We start from the raw sequence: 25,897 nt of genomic DNA, 5'->3' as shown, positions 1-25,897 counted from the left end.
CCTTACGCACCTTCCGTGATTCGTGACTGTTTCCAGCACGCTGAGACAGCTAAGCTGATGCTGAAACCCATCTTTCACTTACTCTGCGGAGAGCTAGGACATGCACCAATGAAACTACATGTAGCAGATCCAATTTTTGCATGATCCTTTCTCCCGAGTCAGACCAAGCTGGGGAAAGAAACTTTCTGTAGCCACGTGCAGCTGCACAATCAGTCACTTCTGAGGGACGATTTTCAGGCCGATATGGGAACTTAAGAAAAACCTCCCCGAAGTGTCGCTATGTCAGAATGCAAGGCCACGCCGGGACCCTGCTGTCCGCGCCCCGCACGAAGTTGCAGCTACAAACTCGGGATCAGCCTGCACGCAGCAGAGCAAAGCAGGAGCTCAGGAGAGCGGAGACGCACGAGCAGCTGGGAACTCCATCCAGCCTTCACTTCTCCCGGCTCTCCCCGTGCACACACAAAAGAACTAATGGGGCAGGAGGGGCTGAGCTGTCAGGAGCCCGGTTGACCCCAAATCTAGCACAAACCCATATCAGCACGGTGGGGTAAGCCGGGGGGCATCTCCCGGCGCGGGGAGCGCTGACAGCCCTCCGGACGTCCCGGGGCTGAGATTTGGGGGCTGAGATTTCAGAGCTGAGGTTTCAGGGCTGAGGTTTCGGCCGGGCAGAGGCACTGCCAGACCGCAGCGACCTCAGCCCCCGTCCCCCCGTCCCCCCCCCACCCCGAGGCTCACTCACGGATCTTGACTTTGCGGTGGTCGAGGCGGGCGAGCAGCGCCTCGAGGGCGCCCAGGCGGCGCTGGAGCCGGGCGTTGCGGTGGCACAGCGAGTCCGCCTCGCTCAGGATCCCTCCGAAGATGTCCCCGGCGCAGCGGGAGAGGTCGGAGAGCTGCATGAGCAGCGACACCAGCGCGTAGGAGCTGACCTGCTCCAGCGCCCCGAAGAGCGGCACCGCGCCCCGGCGGCCCCGGCCGCCCCCCTCGGCAGCCCCGGGGGGGTCCCCCGGCCCCGGGCCGCCCCGCTCGGCGCCGTCGCCGCCGGCCTCCTCCAACCTGCACAGCTTCAGCGGCTCCAGGGTCCGCAGGGGGAACGGCATCGCGGCCGGGGGGGCGGCGGGCAAAGCAGCGGGGAAGCTGGGGGGGGGGGGAAGGAGAAAGAAGCGTCCCCGGCGCCGAGAGCCTCCCGAAAAAGTTCCGAAAAAGAGGAGAGGGAGGGAAGGAGGGAGGGAGGACGACAACAACAACAAATGAATCAGGGCGGGCGCGCTACGCCAGCCGGGGCCGGCGGGGAGCCGGAGCCGCCCCGGCGCAGGGGGATCCCCGCACGGAGCCCATGTGCGGGGGCTGCCGGCACCGCACCGCACCGCCCCGGCGGCGGGGAGAGACCCCGAGCAGCCGCGCTGCCCGGCGGCAGGGAGACAGGAAAGGGCCCGGGGCTGTCCCCCCCGAAAGTGGAGATCGGGGCGGGAGGAGGAAGCGTGGGAGGGGGGGCGAAGAGCCCTGGATGCGGCCACAAAGGAGGGAAAGCGGCCGGAGAGAAAGAGAGGGAGGGGAGGAGGAAGAGGAGGAGGAGGGGAGAGAAAAGCCCGGAGCAACCCCACCTGGGGAACCCCGGCGCCGCTGCAGGCACTTTTCTGAGCGCACCAAACTCCCGACCCGGAAAGCGAGAGCTGGGGAGAGAGGAGGGGAGAGGGGGGGAGCAGCCTCCGCCAACCTGGGAAAAGCACAAGAGGCCGCCGCCTACCTGCGGCTCCCCGAACTGGAGCCTCCGCCACAGCCTCACCCTTCCCGGGCGGCCGGCGCCGAGGCTGCGGCCCGGCCCCGCTGCCCTCGGCCCCGCGGGGCTCCCCGGGGGGGCCGCGGCCGCCGCCCCCTGCCCCGAGCCCGGTGCGAGAGGGGGGAGCCGGGGCCGGGCCCTGCCCCGCCGCGGGACGGCCTGGGGAGGGCTGAAGCCAAACCCAGGCCTGGGAAGCCCCCGCGCCCTGCCCCTGGAAGAGGCGATCACAGGATGGTTTGGGTCGGAGGGGACCTTAAAGACCATCCAGTGCCGACCCCCTGCCATGGGCAGGGACACCTCCCACCAGACCAGGTTGCCCAAAGCCCCATCCAGCCTGGCCTTGAGCACCTCCAGGGATGGGGTGATGGGCTCTGCATTGGGTGGTCGCTCCCATGGGCTGCTCCCCCAGAACCGATTTAGCCTACGAGCGACTGTTGACAGCTGCTATGTCATTTTAATTGGGCACTGGGCTGCTGGCTCCACTCCTGATGTATGATAAAGAGAAGAACGTGGTTTCACGCTGTTTGCGAAAAGGGCTCTGGGGAAAAGCAGTTGTGTGGCCCTTTCGGCCCCATGGCCAACTCCATTCCCTCCGCAGCTGATGCATCAGTGTGATGAAAGAAACGGAACCAGGCGGAGAAGGGATCCTGGGACGGATCCAGTGCGCCCTTTGTTTGCATCTTAGGGCTGCATAACTGAGAACAAAATACTCTGAATGACAGTAATTCTCATACACAGTTTTAGCCTTTGTTGCCTGAGGGAAATGGGAAGTAAACAATTCCATGGGTAATTTTTCAGAAGCTCCTTGGTGCATGGAGGAGTTTGGGGGCAAGGCCGCAGACAGTTGAGTACAAAGCAAAGACTCGGTGGCATTCTACAGGAAATGCTTTTAGGGGTGATACTCATATGCAAAAACTGCAAGTCACTAATTCTTCTCATCTACGAAGCATGAAAAGGCTTTCGTCTTCAAGTTTTCCTTGAAAGAACAACAACAAAAGCAACACAATCTGGTGTTTTAAAGAACAAAAACACCTTTCTTCAGACCTCAGTCCAAACAAGTTACCAATGGACAGCTTCGGAAGACTTTTGCTGCTTTTCTGTTACGCGCAGTACAGCTGGGTGCCCGTGTGCCGTGTTTGTAGAAATGATGAGAAGGACATGGTGCAAACAGGCCGAATGGTGTTTAAGCAAGGACTAAACACAAAAGGAATCCCAAGCAATAATCTTACGACAGCAAAGCTGTCGGTATCGATTAGCAAAAGATAGAAAGCAGTCATTCTCTCATATTAAATTCTTCTGGTTTTATTTTGGGACATAATGTCTTCATTAGTTCTTAGACATATTTGTTTGGAATAGTCATTTGATAAAAACCTGTTCACCAGGCTGTTTGAATTGAGACGAGTGCATCCTCGTATCTGTCTTGTTTAAACTATGCAAGGATCGAGGGAAGCCAACTATCAGGTGGGCTAAATGGAAAACACAGCAGGAAGAAAACAAGCAGAGAACTCAGGTCAGGTGTCAGCTGAAGACAACCCACAGCAACATACCTGCTGGGGCTTAGCATAAAGCTGTGTTTGCTTGGTTGGAAATTACTCATTTTTATTGTGATGTTTTGGCAATAGGTAGCTTTAAAAGGTAAATTTATGACTCTGATATCCTTTCCTACAAAAGAAAATTCATATCAAGATTCTGATTCAGCAAATACTTTTGCATGTTCTATCTCTAAGCAGGAAAAATAGATCAGATTTTAACCCAATAGTGAATAATATCAATAAGCCAAAACTTCGAGCAACACCTAAATGCAGTAAAGATCCTCGGCTGCTGTGAATGAGCACAATTTCACTCTCAGGGAAGCTTGCTTTACTGACGTCAATGATGCCTATGTCTGCAGAGTGTAAAATGAACCACCGTGACATCCCAAGTGCTGGTGGTGGGATAATGTCTCAGAAAAGAAGGTCTGGTTAGGACTGACAGTTAAACCAAGTTAAGAAATAAAACCGAATTTAAAAAGCACTGGCATTTTGTAAAAAAAAAAAAAAAAAAAAAAAAAAAAAAAGTTATATGTTTATTCCAGAATGATACTTTTTTAATTTTTTTTTCGTTAATTTGCTTGGTTATCTTTTCCTGGGATGTGATGTCACTGTACTGAAAAAATCAGAAAATAAATAAATAAATAAATAAACCACAAGTGTGAAAAAATGTAAATACTGAGTGACAGAGATATGAATACCAATTAACTGAAGCCAGTAAAAGATGCTCTCCGCATGCAAAGGAAGGGATATAAGAAGGGAGAAGGAGCTTCAGAGCTTAAGCAGGTGGAGATTTAAAGTATTCATCGTGCTAGGAAGGAAGCTTTTTCAATTTCTAAGTCCAGTGGAAATACAGACCTTCATCGAGACTCCCCCAGATACCCACGAGGATTGTCTGCTTCACGCGGTTGTGGCTGGAAAGCATTCAGCACGGAGAGGATGCTTGTGCCCCTTCCCATGCTGCTGCCGCAGCGCTTCCCCTTGCTGCTGGAGCGGGGGCTGCGAGCTGCTCCCCCAGCTCTTGCACGGGCAGGTGCCCGCAGTGAGGAGTGGGAGACGTTCTGGGAAGGGGAACAGAGCTTGGAAAGGAGGAGATGCGAGGGAGGAGGGACAGCAGAAACTTGCACTAAATCTTTTTCAATTCAATATGGATTTCATTTTCAGTGCTAGCACTGGAAAGTTCATTAGATCTGAATTATAGCTGTCTACCTGCAGTACTTTAAGCCTGGAGTTAAATTACCAAATTAAGTGTTTAGTAACTTTCATGTGCTATTTCAAGAAACAGAAGGCAAGCCTTGTGGAAGTTACTCATCGCCTGTTGTGGGGGAACACCGCCCTGCCCTCTGCTCGCTTCTGCAATCCCTCTGGGCTCCCAGAAGAGCAGCAGTGCAAGAACCATGCGGCCAACCATTAAACATCGGGCAGCTCTTCCTGAAATTGTAGTTACATGGTAGTTTAGATGTGGTCATCTGGGATCACTGGGCTCATCTATTGTAGCTGAGCCCACAGATTCAAGCTACCTGCCTACGTGTGCCAGCAAAACCCAACCAAGTCAATATGAAGAAGCACACAACAGTGTAGCTTGGGAGGAGGTGGGGTGTTTCTTGGTTGCTTCCAGAGCGGTGCTAAAGTTCTGCTTTGTAATTTCAAAAGCAAGCTCAATGTTCTGGGCACATAGTCAGCTTCTGTATTTTTGAGTTACTTTGGCTGTTGTGATGTAGAGGTTTGGTGAAGGCTTAAAATAGAGGCAATTCTGCAAGAGAAGGATGTTTTCTGGTATTTTATTCTTTCCTGGTTAACCAAAAGTATGTGGATGTTCCCAGTCTTGCTGGGCACTGGACTCTTTCAATCATCATACATTTCATTGCTGTCTCCAACAGAAAACCTCCTTCAAAGAACCCCGCAAGAGATAGCAGAAAATGGGAGTAAATCTGACTCCTGAAGAAGTCAAATGGCCTCAGAATTTTACCCGTGTTTCTTTGTGATCCGTCTCTCATGACTGCATACATTTTATGCTGTATATAAATCCTAACCAATAATCAAATTAATCACCACAGAAGAATGAGAGCTGTTTTGCCGGGTTTCTGTAAACTCACATGCCACTACTTTAGGCTGAAGGCCATCTGTGGTGGACAATGCAGCAGAATTTCCAAGCACAACTTTTCTTCCAGCTTACAAGGGGCCGGAACAGGTATTTTTGCTTACTGCAATCCTTACCCAACAGATCCCCCCAAATTCCTTCCTTGTCCCAAAGCAGAATCTTTAACTAATAATTTCTCTGGTGAAACAGGCAATTCTCTGACTCGGGTTGCTTACAAAGTCCTGTCTCCCTGAGCAGGGTTTCCTGTGACCGTATCCTCGTTCATCGACAAACTTCTGTCCACCCCGAGCTTTCCTTTTCTGGCGTATCCCTGGGGCAACTCCCTGCTTGAAGCCTGGAGCTGAGCTCCCTTTTCTACTTATTTCTGTAATATTTTTGCTCATTTCTTTCACCATATTATCTTCACCATTAAACAAAGGCAGCAGTGTAACTTCAACACCTTCACTCCTGCTATTCTCACTACTTAGCAGATGTATCCACGCTTTCATAGTAGAAGAGTTTAATAATTTCTGGAGTGCTATCTTAAAGGGTAGTAGTTTTGTGCACCTGTCCCTGCTCTCTTTTCTCAGCCATAGCATTAAGCTAAGACTAATTCTCCAAGTCTGTCCAGCCTGTGGTTTAGTTGTTCTGCCAGCTGATCCCTGAGATTTTCAGACCTACAGCGCTCCTCGTATCTACACAAGTGCAAGAGTCAGCACGCTGTGTTCTGCCAGCTTAAAAACTCTCAAAACCATTCTCATTTTTCTATCTTTACACAGCTGCCTTTGGATAAAAGAAAGCCATGCTAGCAGTGGGGCAGTGGAACAATCAAAGCTAAGTGCAGTAGGAATGATACCATGGAGGAAGCAGTAGTTGTGATGGTGCAAGGATATGATTCAGCACCAGCCAGATGCAAGCTCTGCAAGCATCTGAAGACCGCAGTGTAAAACTGCTGCAGTTCAGCTGCATAAAATGAGTCTCTTGATGTGCCGTGAAGAACTTGCAGGAAAATCTGCTATCACTATCTGCTCTTCAAGCCACAACAGTATGTAGCATCATTCTCGGGGGAGCAGAATGGTGGGGAAAAATCTAGGCTGTGAATAGAAAAAACATGCAAGAAATCGCAGAGTCTATGAAAACATAAGCATAGCCTTAGAGCTACCTCAGATCTCAGAGCACATAGTGATCATCAGAGACTTCTGGTCCCTGTGTTCAAGGGACTACAGTGCAAAGAGAAGACTGCCAGCCACCCTGATTGGGTGGCACTCAGAAACAACTCTCCTCTAGGACCCCAGTTCTTGGAAAATGGAAACAGGCCCAAGCTGAGTCTTCTTCTAGAGAAACCAAGTTGCTGAGTGATTATCTCCACGGATTGGTAGTACTACTCCTAGAGTTGCCATACCAGTTTTCTTCATTTGGTTAAGGCATTTCTGTGTCTTTTAACAAAGTGCATTCCTCACTTCCACTTCCTCCGTGGCAGAAAAAAACCCTTCTGTTCTAAAGGAACTTACTTCTTTTTTAACTGATCAAGTGTGTAGGTTTCTGCTTCACAAGGACTTAAGTCATCCAAATACCGTGTATAATTACAAATTATTACCAAGTTAGTTACATAGCTGCAAACATGTGTACAGCAACTGACTGTAGGACAGGAATATGGGTATCATTATTTGTGAAAGAAAAACTTCATCTGGAAAAGCAAAGGCTGGAGGAATTATCAACTGAAAATCAGACTCAACATATGGAGATATCATAAATGCTGAGCAAAGTCTTTTGCTGCCATCCCTAGCTTAATGAGAACAGTTTGTGTTGAAAGCTTTTGTAAATTCCATATGAAATTTTTATTTATCTTAGACACTGACCACATTTGTGTCTTCGCTAATTTTGTTACATGTGGTCTCCTTTGAAGCAATTGCACAGTTTACATTTTGATTCATTAGCTAAATATTGGAACAAAAATAATAATTAAAAAGACAAAACAACAAAAAAATAAAAAACAACTAAAACAGTTTCAAAAACAATTCAGTCAAATAAGTCTTGAAAGTGTATTCTTTTAACAGGGCTGATTATGTTCTCAGATGAACGCCTCAGGACTCAGAGCAAACAATGCATCTGATGGATGGGAGCCTCTTCAGTTGCTCCCCGAACGTGCAGACTGTGCTGTTCACTAAAGCAGAACTCAGCTTCTCCTTTAGTACCAGCTTCCCACAATCAGTCACTGCATTTACAGCAAAATACTTTTGACTATATTTATAATATTTCTTTAGAAATAAGCATCCTTGCTTCACTTCAGTTGACGAACACAGACCAGTGTGTGCCAGTCAGTCACAAATGATTTTTGATACATTGCAGTGGTTCCTGCCTCATTAACACTGGAAAAATGCAGAACGTGATAAACCGCCTACCAGCCGATGCAGATTTTCCCACTCTCTTCCTTGCAACTGAACACAGTTTGTCACTGTGGTCTGCAACATGGATGAAGCCGCCACCGGGGAAATTGCTGTATGCAGCAATCTGCAGCAGACTCTCCCGCTGCCTAAACTCACCCCTCCGTTTTTAAAAATCACAGGGTACATCATGAACCTTTCCTATAAAATAAAATTAAACAAAAAAAAGAAAAGATAAAATATTTCCTGAACATAGTTAGCATATTATTCGTGTTTTGGATATTTACAGTACATTTTTTTTGTTATATGCCAGGAAATAAAAATACGTTTGACTTTGAGCTGACTTTTAAGAGTATTCATTTGGGAAGAAACTACCACTGTGGTAGATCATTAAAAGATTTCTAGATGCCTTGTTTAAGTTCCTTTGCATAATTTCACCTACCTGATGATTGGTTGGGATGATATTCAGTGAGTTCATGCTACAAAGCTCAACGTTTCTGTTTATATACTCAGTGTCAGAGACTGGAATATTGCCAATAAATAAAGACTAGTAAAATATTTTTCAATTACAAAATAATAACTTGGAGGACTGACAGTAAGGGAAAAGCTCTTTTAAGGCTATCTAAATATTACACTGAGTAGCAAAGTACTGGAGTTACTGGAGTAGCATTTGAGGAGTTATATGCCTCCAAATTAGGTAACAAAGTGATACCTATGATTGCTGGCACATTTGTACTTTTTACTACCTGTGTGGTCGTTGCTCCACTGCTTTATAACAAGTATAAATTATCTGAACTTTGAGTGTTGCAGAAACATTATTATTAAAATTTCTAACTTGTACAAACAAAAACTTATATTAAATTTAAAATAAAATGAAAGTGGTATTAGAAAACGTAAAGGAAATCGGAAGTTTTAGCATATACTGGTATCTGAATATTTCCCAAAAGTTTGTGGGTACCAAATATGTGATTATGCAATCACTGTAATAAATGCAGCTGTGTTTATTTTATTGCATAGATCAGACAAACTGTACAAGCTAAGCATGAGCATGTTGTTCATAAATCAGTAAGAAATGTAGCACAGTATGCAAGATTTACTTAGACCTTCTTTCTATTCCAAGTGTTTTCAAACTTGGCAGAGTACACATTCCTTGGAGGACTATGAATATGCCAATTTTTAAGCATTTCTGGCAAAATAATTTTTTAGTTAGTTCAAGAAAAAAACATATAAACACTTTGCTTAATAATGTTGGAAACAAGTTTTAAATGCAGTGAAATGTACCTTAAGAAGTTCTGTTTGGCTTTTCTTCTTGTAGGGTGAAAGAAAGTATAAAGAATTTCAGCCCAAGGAATAGTTTGTTTAGAAGAAAAAAAAAAAAAAAAAAAAGAAAAAGCTGATTGTATTTGAGTCTCCTTCCAGGAGCCTCCCTTATGGTCTCTTTCAGAAATGTTTGCAGATTTAATCCCTAGTTGTACATACAGAGAAAAAACTTAAAACACTCTTTCACAATGATGCCACTTTGGTTCTTTAACATGTTAATATTTTTATGCTTCATATTTAATGCCAGTTATAACTACAGTTTTGAACACTAATAAACTTATTGTGATCCACAACCAAAACTTGTACATGCATACAGTGAGTTATTTGACATTGAAGACTATAATTTTTAAGTAACTAAGCTTTCTCTATAGTTGTTGCTTTTAACATACTTTGATAAGGAGTTTTCATTTAAACCCATTTTTCTACTAAGATTAATTGAGGAAAATCTTAAAATTCTTCTCATTAATATCAACTGTACCAAACTATAATTAACTATTAGGCTACATACAACTGCATTCACTGGAATAGTCCTACTCTCATCATGTCCATTGTATTCCAACATGTATTTAAGTCCTCTTAAATGCTTTGTGACCAAGACTGTCCTTATTATAAAGGAATACGGTGCACACAGTCACAGGCGTTCAGTTCGGACTTGAGACCTCTTGCTGCTATTTTCATGTAGTATTTCCGATGTAAAGGAAAATGCTTTAAATATTTAACTTCTCCTTCCCTAATTACAGTTACTGGAGCAAAATCATGTTAAAAAGAAAACTCCAGTATACTGCTTAGTGTATGCATTGCTTAGAAACAGTTTTCTATGCAAATATTTGTGTGCATTTATTCTCTTAGAAAAGAGATTTTTGCTTATTTTGAGTTCTGCATTTGTATATGCCTAAGAAAACAAAGTCTGAAATTACAAACATGACTTCTGATGTCTGTCTGGTGGTCTGGAAGACTTCACGTAGTCAGTGGAACTTTTCAGCAATATTTCTTCTAGCCTGGAAAAAAAATGGTCATTTGACACTCTTAAGACATTATAGTGATTGTACTTATACTGAGCCACCAAGATCTAGAAGGGGAAGGGAATTCATTTTAAGATGTAACACAAGAAGTAACTAGAGGCCAGCTACACGTCTGACCAGAAACAATTGCAGACTGCAAATAACTCATTGTCCAACTTTGATATTAAGATAACAATCTGAGTTTGGAAGTGATCTTTCATGCTCTCAATGTGCATTCAGTGAAGGAATTCTGCTTTCTTGCCTTCAAAGTTCTTTTCAGACATAATCTTCACAAATCTCACTTAAAAATTGGACTTTATTGAGTTGAATCAAATTTTCTAAACGAGGCCTATGATTTTGCATATCAAATTTTCCATTTAAAAAAGTGTGTCTCAAGAAGAAACTGATAACTTTGCTTGGTTCTCATTTATGTCAAAAGATCTGTCAACAAATTAACCTACAAATTCTTTCCAGTAACCTACAAAGTCATCCTTGACCATGGTGCCCACAGAACCTTAGACAAAATTTACTGCTATGCTAAAACCTTGGCGGATCATATAGATCCAGGTTGTCTATTTCCCCTTTTCCCATCTTCTTTTTTCTCTTTTGTCTTTTATCCACCTGCTGTACAACCTTTGTAACAGGAATTGCCTTTATGTGCTCCCGAGTTTGTACAGAGTTTGGTACCTTGGGATTATTGGCTATGACTGAAGATTCAGAGGTGTGTGCGGATGACAACACAGATGACAAACAATGGCTTATGTCCATAAGCCTTTTTTTGTTCACACTAGAGGTGAGGCTGAAATTGCTTTGAAAAGTTAATATTTATTTACTGGACCTTCCCTGACACCCCTAGGTTACACTGTACTAGCAATTGTGCTCAGTGGCATTTCATAGAGGGAACACGAATAGTAGTTTATCCTACTGTCATGCGGTGTAAACAATGGAAAATAAATAAAACATTTTTTGTAGGCACTTAGCCAAGCTATGAAAACAATGAAGCAAGTATTTTATTTCAATTGTTACCTTAAGACTTTTTTTTTTCTGTCTTGCTCCATTACAATCATCTTATGATAAATTACTGAACAGTACAAAAAGCAGGCTACAGAAAACAAAAGATGCACTTTGGTTCTTTGTGATATGAGCTGCATGTTCTATCTTGTTGTGCTGAATTAATCATAAACAACATTCAATATTTAAACAATATTTCAATATTTAAAATGGGGAAAGAGCAGGTGCCTGCCAAGTACAAGTGTTATGAATTTAATGTTAAATAAAATGCAATAATCCTTTCCATGTATCATTTCCAAAACACAGCCTGCAGTATGTCCCCAGTTGTACATGAGGAAAGCCTTCCATCAAGTGTTTTCTGATCTGCTCTTGGAGAGTTCAGTTTTGCTGACCTTAATGGAATTCATGTAAATACCATGTTGCAGATCTTGGAGTGTTTGTAAACATGGTTACAGTTACAATGAGAGGTAAAATAAGCACTTGCAAAAATAAGTCAGCAGTTTGCCCAAGGATGATGGACTTGCCCTAGGTTTATTCTGATTTATTTTAAAAGCATATATAAAATCCATCCTTGTCTAATATTCAACATGCAAGCATTTCCAAGCTTTTTCTCAAGTCTATCAGTGGGTCATTTGTATCCTGTGAGAAAGACTATTTATCATAAAGTATTTTGAAAAGTGAGCAAGCAAGACAGGGACAGAGAAGGAGATTAGCGATCCTCCTGTGCAAAAAGTCTTTTCCCTACCTGCTTTCATTCCACGACATTCCCTTTAGGTGTCTCACAGCCTTATCCTTCAAAAAACCCTACTCTTCTTACAACATGCCAGTCTTCAGAGACATGGAATATGTTTAAAAATAATTCAAAATGAGAATGTATTGCACACTAGTGAACCGCCAATGCATTTCTCACTAATCCTAGTTTACATCCCTCACAGAATCAAAAAAAAATGCATTAAATTTGGGATTATATCTGAAGTACTGGTTGTGCTGATAGATCCAATGAGAGACTCTCCCTTTTCAGCTGGAGTACTGGGGAGCGTTAGTATTGAAGAAACTAATTTACAGTCCCAAAGTGCTTTTACCTCAGAGGATCTTACTGCACGTTACACATATTTAAACCAAATACGTAGAGGAGGGCAAATGCAGCTGTACAATGGCTTTGATATCTATTCAACAAACACTTAATATGTAGAAAATTAGCATGTTTTTACATAACTAAAAATTCTGTCATGGTATATACCTAGAGGGTGATCAAATCGAAGTTGTATAAGGAAAAACATCTTCACTAGAACTGTAGAGCAGTACTGGAACACGGATCACCTGTTGAAGGTTTTGAGACAAATCCACATGTGACCTGATGTGACAATAACCCTGGTCTGAAAAATATGCTGTACCACAGGATTTTTGTGCAGTCTCTGTCCTTGGAGGATTTCAGGATAGGCTGGATAAAACCCTGGGTAACCTGGTCTGAGCTCACAGCCCCTACTTTGGCTTGGAGACCTCATGAAGTTCTTTCCAACCTGAAGCATCCTATGATGCTATTTCCATGATTCTGTGAGTATTAAATCCAGACTAAGCAGGGAACATATTCATTATATTTTTTTCAACATCAATTTCCTGACATATAAAAGAAGGAAACTCCTTCTCCTCCAAAAAGATACACTACATTGCCACCTACCTGCATCGTCAGCTAGCATAAAACTGTTAGCTCTTCTACAGAGACCTCTAGCATTTGAACTAATGAAGGATCTGATATCTACACTAGCATCGTGAGTGGGAAACCACTGGACAGGAATGAGATACTACCAGTGACTATCACAGGTAGATTGCAGGACTTGGAAACCCAGGATTAGTTTCCAGGCTTTTTTTTTAGAGATGTTCTAACAGGTGCAACCTGGAAAGAATGTTAGTGGTCTCTTTTTCTTCCCTTCATCACCCCACCTCTGCTCTGAAGATTCCAGCAGTAGCTCCAGTTGCACCAAATATAAGATGTCACCTTCTCTTTTTATCATTATCTGTTTAAAACACAGAACTGAGAGTTATTTGCTGTTGCTGCTTCCCTTTGTGGATGCCACAGGCAAGCAAACTTCAGCAGCAATCACACTTCTGGTGTATTTTAGAACCGCTTTTGGTTAACTTCAGCAATTAAAAATGACTTCTTCTAAATTCAAGGAAGAATGCTACTATTTGAATTTGGCAACAGGCAGTTGTTCCTATTCAGTCTAAAGGGGTGTCTTGGGAAAGAAAGCTGGGAGTTTCCAGAGGCCCAGAGAACTCTTCAGAAAAATACCGAGGCCCATAAGACTTTGGGAGACAAAGTCTGGAGAGTATGAGGGAAAGGAATGTTTTCACAACTCAAAATAATGGGGGGAAACTTCTGGTGTTTAGAAAGGAAGACAGACTTCCTTTGCCCAGGAGATATAGCTGTGAAGTTTTGGGAGTCTCCTAAGATGGTTAGGTTAAAGCAGAAGAAATGGAACTGGAATATGAACATCTGACAATGCTTGGTTAATGACCTCTGTGTGCAGCCTTGGAACTGAACGTTATGAATCCTTTTTTTTTCTTAACAGTCTAGGAGTTATGCAAGCAAAATTCCCCAAATAACTGGAAGACAGGAGCATGAAAAAAGAAGCATTAAGTTACAACGTTGCCATGTATCACTGCTAGATCCGTCTCCCAAATGATCAAGTTTACAGTAAGTAAAGACCTTCCTATCTCTTGTACATCTTTCAGAATAAAATCCAGAGCTGGGTAGAAAGATTACATTCCATGACCAAGCCTATGTCTATAAAGATAACAAGTAATCAAGCACTAGTATTTGTTAACAATTTGAAAAGGCAGCTGGTGTCAGGGAGCAGTGAGGCCGGGCTGCTCCCCAGGAGAAGGGCCCTGCGTAGGTCGTGCCCTCAGCGACACGGCACCATCCCAGGGGGTCTGAGCATGGCGGGCAGAGCCAGGTGCCTGTCACAGGGCCCATCGACGGCCCCAGGCACAGCAAGCCCTGAACCAGGACCAGGGAACCCAGTGAGGAGCAGCAGGGTCAGGGCTGGAGACAAGGCCCCAGCATACACCCGAAGGGTCCATCCAGGAGCTGGAGAGAGAGCTGGAGGCTGGCACCCTTACGGCGTAGCTCAGAGAGGGACTGAAGGCCCCAACTGACCTGAAATGGGGCTCCTGGGCCCACGGGCAGTGAGGTGGGAGGTCCAAGGTAGGGCTGGTCAGGGCCATTCAGGCCTACTGGTGTCCTGGAGTCCTTGGCAGCGTAACATTGCGATGTGCTCAGAAACTGCATCTGAATCACAAACCTGCTGAAGACTCTAAAGTGCACAGAAGCAACATCATACATGTTTGCCAGCTTCTCATAGTTTTTGCAGGCTTTTGCAACTGGCTGCTTTGGAGTTAGGACACTGGGCTATACAGACCTTTGCTCTGACTGACACAGCTGCCATTATAGCTGGTGGCATTCAGCAAAGCCGCCAGGATGAGCAGAATCAACTTTCATTCCCAGAGAGCTCCTAGGTCCTGGGGAGATCACATCAGTCTTTGAGGGACTATAAAAGCAAGGGGACAAAGCAGGGCTGGAGAGGAGAACTGAGGATATACCTAGACAAAGAGAAGGAACAAAGAGGGGCACAACTAGCACAGGTATCTCCAGAAGTGAGGAAGGCTGGAGCAAAACTGGCTAAGGAAGCCTCTGGAGAACATTACCAGGGAACTAAAGAGGTTGGTACACTGTAGGACACTGCGTCAAACTGAAAGGAAAGGAAGAGCTTCAAGCCTCAGAGGCGGCTTACCTGTAACCTAAAAGACTCTGTTTTCCACGTGGTTCTGCTAGCGTCTTCTGTTCTTCCTCTTTCCTCTCCTTGTTACTCCACTGTGGTTGCCTGAATCACCTTGCTGCTGGCCCGAGGAGGTTGTTTATTCAACACATACATCCTGGCAAAATATTTTTATTTTATTTTATTTTATTTTATTTTATTTTATTTTATTTTATTTTATTTTATTTTATTTTATTTTATTTTATTTTATATTTTATTTTATTTTATTTTATTTTTTTTAAGCAGGTCACATATTTAATGTTTTGGTAACTAACAAAGTGTTGAATTTTGTTTATTTATTTATTTATTTTCAGTAAGCTAACATTGGCTTACACACACCATATTCGTGGAGGTTTTAAACTCCTTGTTCTCTGGTGTAACAGTTTTGACTTCAGAGGGACCATTCATGTCTGAGATGCAGGAGCTGATCAGTAATAATACAGAAGTCTAAATATTTATCTACGCTAATATTAGTTCATTTAGATAGGCAGATCATAGTGTGGAGAGAGAGAGAGAGAGAGAATATAAATACACATGTTGACACTTTTTCAGTGACATTTCTTGAGGGCATATCTGTCATCATTCTGTAAAGCAGAAAAAATGCATGCCTAACCCACGATTCTACATCTGTATTATTTCCATTGTTAATTCATTTTCTTTATATATCATTTCAACTTTGCTGCACTATCAGCAGCTTAGCTGGCTGATAAATACAGACACACTTCGCTATGCTGCTCATCTTAAAAAAAGAAATAAGTACTTTACTTCACATGAACAGGTATGTCCCATACTGTGGTGTGGGCTTTTTTTCTTTCTTTCTTTTTTTTTTTTTTTTTTGGAAGGCAACACTACAGCAATGTCATGTTTCCAAGAGTACAAGGTACAACCCTGTGAAATACACCTGAGATTAATTATATCAGCCAAAGAACAAGAGGCTTTCATCACTTTCTTGGAAGCCTCTAGAACCTACTTGCCACCTCATGTTAACTGAATAGGGCTTTCAAAAAGAGGAATCTGTCTTTATTTGCATGCATATCTCAATACAAAATACATACTTATTTCTTTGAAGTTCTTCTTCAAAGCATCCTCAAAGGTGGGCCTCTAGTTTGCAAGGAGATATATATGTAAATAAAATCAGATTCGATTAACTTTTTAATTTGCTTCTTTAATATTAAAATTGTTCCTACTAAAACATTTACCCTTGGATTGCTTAAGTCAACAAGTACATGCATACGCTACCATTGCAATGTTTGCTGGTGTTGTCAGAAAGAAAAAAAAAAGAAAAAAAAGCCTTATATAGGAAGAAAAGGCATTTTCCAAACTGCGAATCATTACCACAATACAAAATTATGCAAAAGCTCAGCTAAATGGAGACAATCCAAAACATACTTTTTTTTTTTTTTTTTCCCCTCCTGGTGAGTGTATGATATCATTATTTGATTCCAGACAACAGTGTTATCTGCAATAGGATTTGTAGTATCAAATCATGACCACACTACCTTTGATTCTTTGCTCTTAACTTATTATTATCTTTCATAAGAAATTAATTAGTCGCTATAAAATTACTTTCACTATGAAAACATACAATAAGGTCTGATGCTTTCCCACTTATCTGCCCCTGTAGGCTCCAATAAATCAGATATAGAAGTGAGTAACAGACATTTTAATAATATTCTAATATCAGGCAGTGTGCAGTGATAACAAATGCTTTTTGTTAATATATAATATATAATACATAATTAAATGTTATAGTAAAACATTACCCGCATGCTAAAACTTATTGTAGGTCTTTCCTGGGGTGTCCTAGGGAAATCACACACTGTGCATATTCTGTTTTTATAAGAATAACTACGTATGTATTTGATCCCTCATACTGAGAGACGAAATTGCAGCAGGATTGATAGTGGAATCTAAATGCTTTCCGAATATAAAAGTAATTTTATTTTAAAAAATATTTACATTTGTCACGGAAAGAATTTCCCTTTATTAGAAACAAACCAACAAACAAAATGTTCTATTTCAACTGCTTTGGAAGGAAGGAAGAATTCCTAGTCACCTTGCAACCTAACGGTCAAGCCTCTTTGCTTCGTTCTACACACACAGACCACCAATAATCACAGGAAAAAAAGCCCTCTCTATACAAGCTGCAAGGAGGATACATTTACTTGCTTACACAGTGTGCGAGAAATGAGATAGATGAACACCAGCTCTTCAGAAGTTACTTAATAGAAACTTAATATAAACAGTATTTATTGTATAGAAATCTCCCAAATACCTGCAAAAATGTTTCTGCAAAACTTGCTTGTTTCCAGTTTTGCAGGCCTCATATATATGTATATGGGTGAATGAGGATTCTACTCATGCAGCTCTGTGGATGGGAGTTTGTGACTGGCTTAGAGCTTACATGAATTTTGCCAGCTCTTGTCTACTTGGATATCAGAAAACTTTTGTATTAAGGAATCAAAAAGATAATAAATGGCTGTTTCTGTTTTTCTACCTTTCCCTTAAGTCTTTCACCACCACATTTTTGTTTAATGTATCTCCAGTGTTACAGAACCTTTTTTCTTTCACTTTTTTCCTCTTTCTTTTGTTTTATTTTTTCTTTTCCTTTCTCTTTTTTTCTCTTTTTCTTTCACTTTTTTCCTTTCTCTTTCACGTCTTAATTTTCCTTTCTTTTTCTTTTTTCTTTCACTTTTTCCTTTCTCTTTCACATTTTACTTTTCCTTTCTCTTTTTCTTTTTTTCTTTCACTTTTTTCCTTTCTCTTTCACATTTTACTTTTCCTTTCTCTTTTTCTTTTTTCTTTCACTTTTTCCCTTTCTCTTTCACATTTTACTTTTCCTTTCTCTTTTTCTTTTTTCTTTCACTTTTTCCCTTTCTCTTTCACATTTTACTTTTCCTTTCTCTTTTTCTTTTTTCTTTCACTTTTTCCCTTTCTCTTTCACATTTTACTTTTCCTTTCTCTTTTTCTTTTTTCTTTCACTTTTTTCCTTTCTCTTTCACATTTTACTTTTCCTTTCTCTTTTTCTTTTTTCTTTCACTTTTTTCCTTTCTCTTTCACATTTTACTTTTCCTTTCTCTTTTTCTTTTTTCTTTCACTTTTTTCCTTTCTCTTTCACATTTTACTTTTCCTTTCTCTTTTTCTTTTTTTCTTCCACTTTTCTTTCTTTCATGTTTTACTTTTCCTTTCTCTTTTTCTTTTTTTCCTTTCACTTTTCCTTTTTTCGTTCTTTCACATTTTTCTTTTCCTTTCTTTTCTTTTTCTTTCACATTTTTCTTTCTTTTTCCTCATTTTCTTTCTCTCTTTTCCTCTTTCTTTCTTTCTTCTCACTTGTGCCTTTTCTTTTTTTTCCTACAAGACATATAGCTTTAGTGTAAAACCCCGTAGACTATATTCCCATATGTGAACTTTTAGTCTATTGGTGATGGTCTCTGGCACAGTTCTCTTGCAAGGAAATTGTTCAAAACCAATTGAGCACCTCAGACCCCAGCTGTATTTTGCTACCCAGAAATTACTTCCACTGCAGCTTAATGCCAGAGGGCATTTAGACACTGTCTTTCATCTCAGTGTAATTGCAAATGCAATCTCCCTTTGGCAGCACCACTTTACAGGCTCAAAGTGGCCATTGAGTCTCACAATTGAAACGCCTTATGAAAGTCCTGATGAAGCTCTGTTATGGCCCCTTAAATCTAATTCAAGATCCGGAAGAAGGCTCAGGATCAGTGTATAAACAGAGAATCATTTTTTGATATTAAAGAAGGTCCAGGCAGAGGTTGGGATACATCCTAACTGCGCACCTTTCAGGGTAATAGCACCTTTCTCGCAATAGCTTTATACTGAGACATACCATGGAAACATTCACGGAAACATACATACCATGTAAAGCTGCTGGCCGGTGCTTGCACTCTGGGTGTTGCAGCTCGTATCACCCTTCACTTGTGGTGCATAAGCTGTATCTCAGTTTTCATCGGAAAACATACAGTTATGAGCGTGTTCTTAGGTGAAAACTAAAATCTCATTCCTAATAGAAGAAGTTCAAGTTGACAAGCACATAGTAGATATAGTTGACAAGTTCATCTCTCTAGGAGAAGAACTAGTCACATGGGAAAAACCAACCCCAGCTACAAGCCGTTACAATGAAGGATGGGCAAAGCATTCAAGTCATTAAAGTCATCAATGACAGGGGGCACGGAAGAGAAAGTGATTACTAGAAATGCAATTGTTTGAGTTCCTCTACAAGAGACAGAACCAGGAAATGCGCTTTGGGGGACCGGAACTCGTTGGTTCCTATGGGTAGGTAGGCACGCCCCGCTGACGGTACCTGCCCTGAAACTTAAGCTCCTGCAAACCAGCTACTGGCGACTGCAACTGAGGTTGGAAAGGACAGAGATACGTGAAGTTAACTTGGTATCAGGGTCCTCCTCAGACAGTTTAGATCAATAACTCCCCTGGGAACACCGATGGCAGGGATGAAGTTGTATGACAAAGCACGGATCTTTGCTTATCTGATCTCTTATTTACCCCTGATACTTAACAGAAAGCTGTAAAAGTGCAATTGAAAAGGTAAAAAAGTATCCAAGGGCTATGGAGGTGGAGAGCGCGAAGCGCTGCTGCCCTCTGGAGCACAGAGCCTGTCACCGACAAGGATTCGTGCAGCCCGCAGAGCTCCGGGCGTGCCGGGACGCCCCCGTTTGCAGTCCCGTATCTCCGCACGTGACAGCCCTGCGGGCAGGAGTACCGCCAAGGGGACACCGGGGGCTGTGGGACGGGCACCCCGAGCTCCCCACGGGGACACCCGCTCCCACAGCCGGCACGGGGACCCCCCCGCCGCTGCTCCCACAGGCGGCCGCTCGGGCGCCAACGGCCGCTCGGCCCAACGGCACCGCCCCAACGGCCGCCCCGCCCCGCCCCCCCCACCAGCCGTTAACGGCTGCGCGCCGCCATCTGCACGCGGGAGGCGGGGGGACGGGTGGAGGGGGGAAGCTCGCACGCATGCGCAGAGCCTCCTGCCGCGGGGGGTTCTGGGGATGGTAGTTACTGTGCCCGCCAGGCGGAGGGGGCGGTGCCTCCCACAATGCCCCGCGCAGGGCGGGCCGGCCCCGCCTCCGGCTCCGCCCCTCCCCGCAGCCACGTGACCCGCGCGCCGGGCCCGAGCCGGCCGCTTCCGCGGGGGCGGGGTGAGGGCCGGCGGGGCCGGGGGTCCGCGCGCGCGGGGCAGGGGGCGGGGCCTGCGGGGGGGGCGGGGCCTGCGGCCCTATATAAGGGGCGGCGGCGGGGGGGGCGCGGCCGTTAGCGGGGATGGGGCGGCGGCGGCGGGCGGTGCCGGGGGGTGCCCGGGGGCCGGGCTCTGCCGCCGGGGGAGGCTGAAGCGGCGCCGCCGCGGCCCGGTGCGTGCCGTTATGGCCGGTGCCGGGGTGAGCGCGTGTCTCTGAGCGCGCTTTTCCCCTGTGGAGGCGGAGGCAAGCCGGAGGAGATGGAGGAGAGGAAAATCAAAAGGCGGAGCCCCAAGGCAGCCACCGCCCACCCCGCGCAGGCCGCCGGCTCCAAGAAGAGCGCGGTGCCCGTCAGCAAGAGCACGGCCTTCGGCAACCCCGCCCCGCAGCCCGCCGCGCAGAAACCCAAGCTGAAGAGGTGCGGGGGGGTGCGGGATGAGCTGCGGCAGTGTTCTCGTTTGGGGAGCGCTCGGTTCGGAGAGCGGCAGCGCCCGGGCGCGTTGCATGCGGAGGGGCAGCCAGCTCCTGGGAAAGCACCGTTTTGGAGCAGTCCGCGAGTTGCTGGTGCTGCATGGAGTTTGGATTGAGAAATGTAAAACGTTTTTAGCAAGTTTAACGTTTGTTCAGGCATGGAGCGGTCCGTGCGGTATGCGTTGAGAGTACTGGCAGATTGCTTCTGATGTTGGGTTTTACAAAATTTGGAGGCTTTGAGAAGGAGCTCTAGGAAAACCCGTCTGAGGGGCAAGGGGATCTTCCTGGGTAGATGATAACGAGCCATTTCCCACACATTACAGAGCGTAGGCGGGTTTGACAGTGCGTGTGTATGATTTATGAGGGATTTTTCTGTCTTTTAAAGAGTTTGCTGATGGCCTTTGGGTGACTATATAGCCCGTGCCCTGTGTTCCTTTTGGGTAAGGACACACAGAGCAATCCAATACTTAGGTTATCAAGATGGCTATTACATACATGTTTTGTTTCTCACTATTAATAGGAAGGTAGATTGTTGGAATCCTTATTTTGCAATATTAAACTGTCAAGACTGCGTTTTTTATTCTTAAAGACAAGCTTGTGATCTATTAACTTGAAAGGAGTATTTGAAATATTTTTCATTTTATTTTCACAGCCCGGTTGTCAAATGATTCTATATCTCAGATTTTCAAAGGAAGTAATATATCGTTTTGTTTAACCATTTAATTTCTTCAGAGTAATAAAAGAGAAAGCCAAACCTCCAGGAGGCGAAGCAAAAGGGGCACAGGCAGCACCAATCCAGCACTCTTTTCTCACAGATGTATCAGATGTCCAGGAAATGGAAAGGGGACTTCTGAGCCTCCTGAATGACTTCCACTCTGGCAAACTTCAAGCATTTGGTAAATGTGTGAATTATCTGTACAGAATGGTTGCTTTTTAAACTACCTGATGGTGACATCTGCAAACAAGTGTGCTATATTGACAGACTGCTGGTTTGTCTTATTAGTCTCTGCTGTATGAAATCAAGGTTAATAAGACTGAAAAGATCATACCATATTTTTTAAATGGTAATGCTGTTGTATGTTTGACTTTGATGATTCAAATGCCATTTGATTGTACCTTCCAACCAACATGACACGCCTAAGGCAGTACGAAGTCACCACACTTAAAGCCACTTTTGATACCTTCTACTAAGAAATCACTTTTTGGCACCTGATTTTACAGTGTATTAACACTTCATATGCTGTTGGTAATGACTCTTATGGAGTGAACTGTAACTCAATGCAAATTGCATTATGCTCATCGTATTCTTATGTTAGCATCATATTTTATTATTCTTACTATTTCACAGTTGATGGAGCTTTCAAAAAGCCATGAGCAACTCTTCTACTTCATTTTTTTTCTGTATGCTTTTGCAAGTTTAGCATTAGGTCAGCATGTCACATTACCCCCACATTGATTTTATGTGAGAATACAGAAAACCTATAATATATAAAGAATCAGTTACACTGAAAAAAAATCCCAAGATTAATCAAAATTAGGAAGGTTTATTATGATCAGATTTAAAAAAAATACAGGGATTGAAAGTCAAAATGTAGTCAGTAAATGTATAATCTTAAAGTATATCCAACGCTTATCAAAAAATCAGTAGAACACCAACACCAGACAGAATGACTGAAATTTCAGTAGTGAAAAAGGAAGAAATCCTCTAGAAAACAAGTTAACTTTTAGACTTGATGCTTAAATTCATATTCTCTAATGTAAAAAACTATCTTCATGCTTTCAGTTGTTCCTTCCGGTTTCTTTCTCTAAAGCTGCTGTTTGTCCTTTTAGGAAATGAATGTTCCATAGAGCAAATGGAGCATGTGCGGAGTATGCAGGAGAAACTTGCTCGCCTCAATCTGGAGCTCTATGGGGAGCTGGAAGAACTCCCCGAAGATAAAAGAAAACTAGCCAGTGACTCCAACCTGGATAGGCTGCTATCAGATGTAAGTACAGGGAAGGCAGGAGACACAGTCCATGGACCTAGGCTTGTGATTAAAACACTGCTGGAGGGGTACTGATTCTGCGCAGACTGCAACCCATGACGAAACTTAGAGCTGAGGAAAACAGTTATGTAACAAGTAAAGACACGTCTTAGCTGCTTCATCTTGGTTTTGAGAAATACAGTACCTTGTTCTCTTCTTTTGTAGACTGCTGCTTGTTTTGGTGAGTGGAGCAGTCTAGCTGTAAACTGAGGGTGTAGGCGTTTTTAGAGACAGCCTATGGATCAGCTATGACCATTTTCCTGTGGAACTTCCTCTTTCATCTGTGGAAGATGACAAGGATTTTTGATCTATACATTCAACACTTTCAGTTTCTCCTTTCTCTAGTGTTTCCATACAAACAAATCGCTAAATTGCTAACACTTAATTTCAATTGAACAACAAAATTTAAGATTTAATTGTTAAAATTCAAGTCGTTAAAACTTCTTGATAGATTTAAATTTGTTGTTACAAAATTCAGTGCAGGTTTGCCTTTCTTTTTCTAATCAAATCAAACGTCAGCTCAAACCACTAATGATTTGCTTTGTTGTTTTTAAAATATTTCTTGCATTTTATCAGCATAATTGTTGCCTTTAACTGAAATGCATTTCTGATACTTTCTATACTTATTTTGCAGCTGGAAGAACTGAATTCATCTATGTATCCTTTTCCTTAACTGTTTATTGTGCATTATAATTACTAACTGGAAGCATGTTACTGTGTATTTCCCTGTAACTGGTATCTTCCTAGGAGTCAGATCTGTTCAATAATGTCCCTTCTTTGAAATTAGTATTGTAATATAGCATGGATTTTAGGTCCTTCTACTTCATAAATTACTAGATTTAATTACAGGATGTTTTTCATGTTGTGATTTATTTAGCTAGAATTCAACACTTCGACAGTTTGTTGGCTGTAGATAACCAAGCCCATCAGAAGCAAAGTCTCTTCATGTGCATTTTGCCAAGAAGCTCTGAAACAAACATATATTCCTTCTATAGTATTCAGAAGTACTGTCTCATTGATAAGTGAATCCTAATTCCTTTATTTTTTTTCTCTCTAGGAATATATGCAGCTCTTTAGCACTGTTTTTTACTGTGGATATGGGGCTAGCCTTTCTTTTATTATTTCTAGAGTCAGGCTACAGGTGCATTGATTACTTCAGCTGGCCTTAGGTAACTGAACAAAATGCATGCTCTTAACCCATCAAGAAGACAAAGCTACATGGCTTGGCTTGTACACTGTGCTTTCGGTGAGCTAAGAATACAGGTGAGGAGCGTTGCATTTAGTTTATACTACAGTCTAGATATTTCTTTTTTAAAAAAAAATGTGTATTCACTGAGGAAGGTGGTACTCTAATTTGAGAATTAAGATACAGAGAATACATACATCAGTGCACCATCTGTGAAAAGCTGTCTAAGCCCAAGACTCATGAACAATGTAAATGGAATGTAATAGTGGTAACATTCCTCTGCCCTTCTCCCTTAATCTGCTAGCTAACTCTGGAGTTAAGTAATGCTTCATTTTTACTGAGAGGATTAATCCATTGGTTGAAAACGAATCTAGGTCTCAGAACTGAATCTGGACTGGTGCATACCTGATCTGTCACAGGACTAAGTGTCACATAGTTTCATATAACATTGTTATCTTGTTTATACCTCATCTATTTGTGAAAATGTTATTCCTTAATGTCTTGCTTCAGCCAAAAACTACATTTAGCAGATGCTCAAGATATTCCAAATAGTGCCACAGGCTGAAAGAACAGCTTTCTGAAGTTGGGTTCTTGCAGTTTACTGTTTTTTTTTTCCTCCCTGCCACTGGAATCTAGAGTTGTTGGTGGTGTTTTAATCATCTTACACAACGAAGAATCAAAGTGCAAATCCAAGTGTTTACTCTTGCGCATTCCTCTTTGAGTACTGCATTTGGTCAGTACTCAGTTTCTAGGGACTGAAGTAGGTTGTTGTGATGCTGGTATGATTTATATTATTGCCTTATTTAATGGGGAAAATGGGGGAAATGTGGAAGGAAATCTATTCTGCTCAGTGTTGTTCATATTGTTGAAAATGATATGTATATAAGTTCATTTGCATTTCTCCAAATTTTCTGGAGCTAGTAGTGTTGTTGTTTTCCTGATCAGTACATAGGCAATCTGCACACTGTCCTTAGTGTGTTTTGTTTACTAGTACTGCCACTGAAATTTTAATTTATTGTCAAAAGACATTTTAAATATGAAATTTTATTTAGAGGCAGTGTTTTCTGTTCAGCTGTGTTAAGAAATGATGACTTCTTACATGGTATGAATAGTTGCAATTTACTTTTTTCATTACTGAATAATTATGAAATGTCACTAAACAGAATTAGCATGCATGATAACTGTCCATATATCTTGATTAAGTTCTGTGAAATTCAAAAATTTGCAAAGTTTTATTGTTCAATAAATCCACCATATGTAATTCTGCAGTTGTTTGTTATAAATAATCTGGTAGAAACAATACCTCTGTATTCACAGGAAGAAAATCTGTATTAGTATGAAGTAAGGCTGCTTTTAGATCCAAAATTTCTATCCTGAGCCATGAAACCATGTCTTTGGTTCTAGATTTTGTTAGATGATACATGCAAATTCTGTGTTGTATATACTTACAATACAAGGAGTATCATAGACTCATAGAATGGCCTGGGTTGAAAAGGACCTTAAAGATCATCTAGTTCCAACCCCCCTCCTCTGGGCAGGGTTGCCAACCACTAGAGCATAATCTAATCACTGGAGTATAATCGTTAACCTTCTACTTCAGAGTGAAGCTTTCATCTGTCCAAAGGAGGCATGTGTCCAGTGAGTAAACAGTGCAGAATTGGAGAATCTGCTTTAGCTGCAAGATGCAGTTGTGGATTCCATCAGCTGCAGCTCCTTTCTCAGCTGCACATAGCACCAGGTCTGCACTGTGATGATGAATATACCTGTGATGTGTTGTGAAACCTAAAGACAGCTTAGGAGAACAAGAATATAAGATGCTCCTCACACTATGAAGCTTATTGGTTGAAGAGTGGAGAAAACAAACAACTGATTAGGCAATTAACCCTTTTCCACCCTAACTTTTCACTGTCAGCACTAGTGCCTCGCTTATGCAGACCTCAGCATAAAAGGCAGCATGTTTATGTTTTAGTCTCATACCTTAAGGTATGTAAAGGTGTGGTGCTAGTTATGGTGGCAAGAGTCATTATTATAGCTGCATTTATACAAGCAAAATGACATCTTCAGCAAGTTTTAGTTCAGGAGG

At 42.6% G+C, this 25,897-nt stretch overlaps 2 protein-coding genes and 1 long non-coding RNA gene across 7 annotated transcripts in view; 1 reads left to right on the top strand and 2 right to left on the bottom strand.

The window, feature by feature from the left end:
- NHSL1 (NHS like 1) overlaps positions 1-1,583 on the bottom strand; it is a 167,310-nt gene extending 165,727 nt beyond the window's left edge. For all 4 annotated transcript variants that reach the window (XM_080586238.1, XM_080586244.1, XM_080586245.1 and 1 more), the window contains exon 1: positions 740-1,583. In XM_080586238.1, the coding sequence (XP_080442364.1) occupies positions 740-1,097 (358 nt within the window). In that variant the 5' untranslated portion in view covers positions 1,098-1,583. The remainder of the gene's footprint in view (positions 1-739) is intronic.
- A 312-nt stretch (positions 1,584-1,895) lies between these two features.
- Positions 1,896-19,768, bottom strand: LOC308192561. Of its 2 annotated transcripts, XR_013948890.1 has the most exons (4): positions 18,797-19,768; positions 14,897-15,038; positions 9,052-10,088; positions 1,896-7,971 (listed from the first exon to the last, which is right to left on the bottom strand). It is a non-coding gene; the product is annotated as an uncharacterized lncRNA (long non-coding RNA). The 2 variants fall into 2 exon arrangements; XR_013948889.1 differs by having other exon boundaries at positions 1,896-10,088.
- A 176-nt stretch (positions 19,769-19,944) lies between these two features.
- Positions 19,945-25,082, top strand: CCDC28A (coiled-coil domain containing 28A). Its single transcript, XM_080585821.1, has 6 exons — positions 19,945-20,097; positions 20,374-20,551; positions 21,337-21,500; positions 22,435-22,589; positions 23,263-23,285; positions 24,325-25,082. Exons 1-6 carry the CDS (start codon positions 19,995-19,997, stop codon positions 24,377-24,379), a joined length of 678 nt encoding a protein of 225 aa, XP_080441947.1. The 5' UTR covers positions 19,945-19,994; the 3' UTR covers positions 24,380-25,082.
- The last annotated feature ends 815 nt before the right edge of the window (positions 25,083-25,897 follow it).

The sequence above is a fragment of the Anser brachyrhynchus genome (assembly GCF_964034855.1).
Source record: "Anser brachyrhynchus genome assembly, chromosome: 3".
Lineage (NCBI taxonomy): Eukaryota > Metazoa > Chordata > Aves > Anseriformes > Anatidae > Anser > Anser brachyrhynchus.
The sequence above is the reverse complement of the archived record's forward strand: the minus strand, read 5'-3'. Positions and strand labels throughout refer to the sequence as shown.

Bases quoted from the DNA above. Each gene is read 5' to 3' on its own strand.
- CCDC28A (XM_080585821.1), top strand. From the start codon at position 19,995: ATGCCCCGCGCAGGGCGGGCCGGCCCCGCCTCCGGCTCCGCCCCTCCC. The intron at 22,590-23,262 runs GTAAGTACAGGG...CTTATTTTGCAG, and splicing joins TGGATAGGCTGCTATCAGAT to CTGGAAGAACTGAATTCATC. The intron at 23,286-24,324 runs GTATCCTTTTCC...GTCTTGCTTCAG, and splicing joins GAAGAACTGAATTCATCTAT to CCAAAAACTACATTTAGCAG.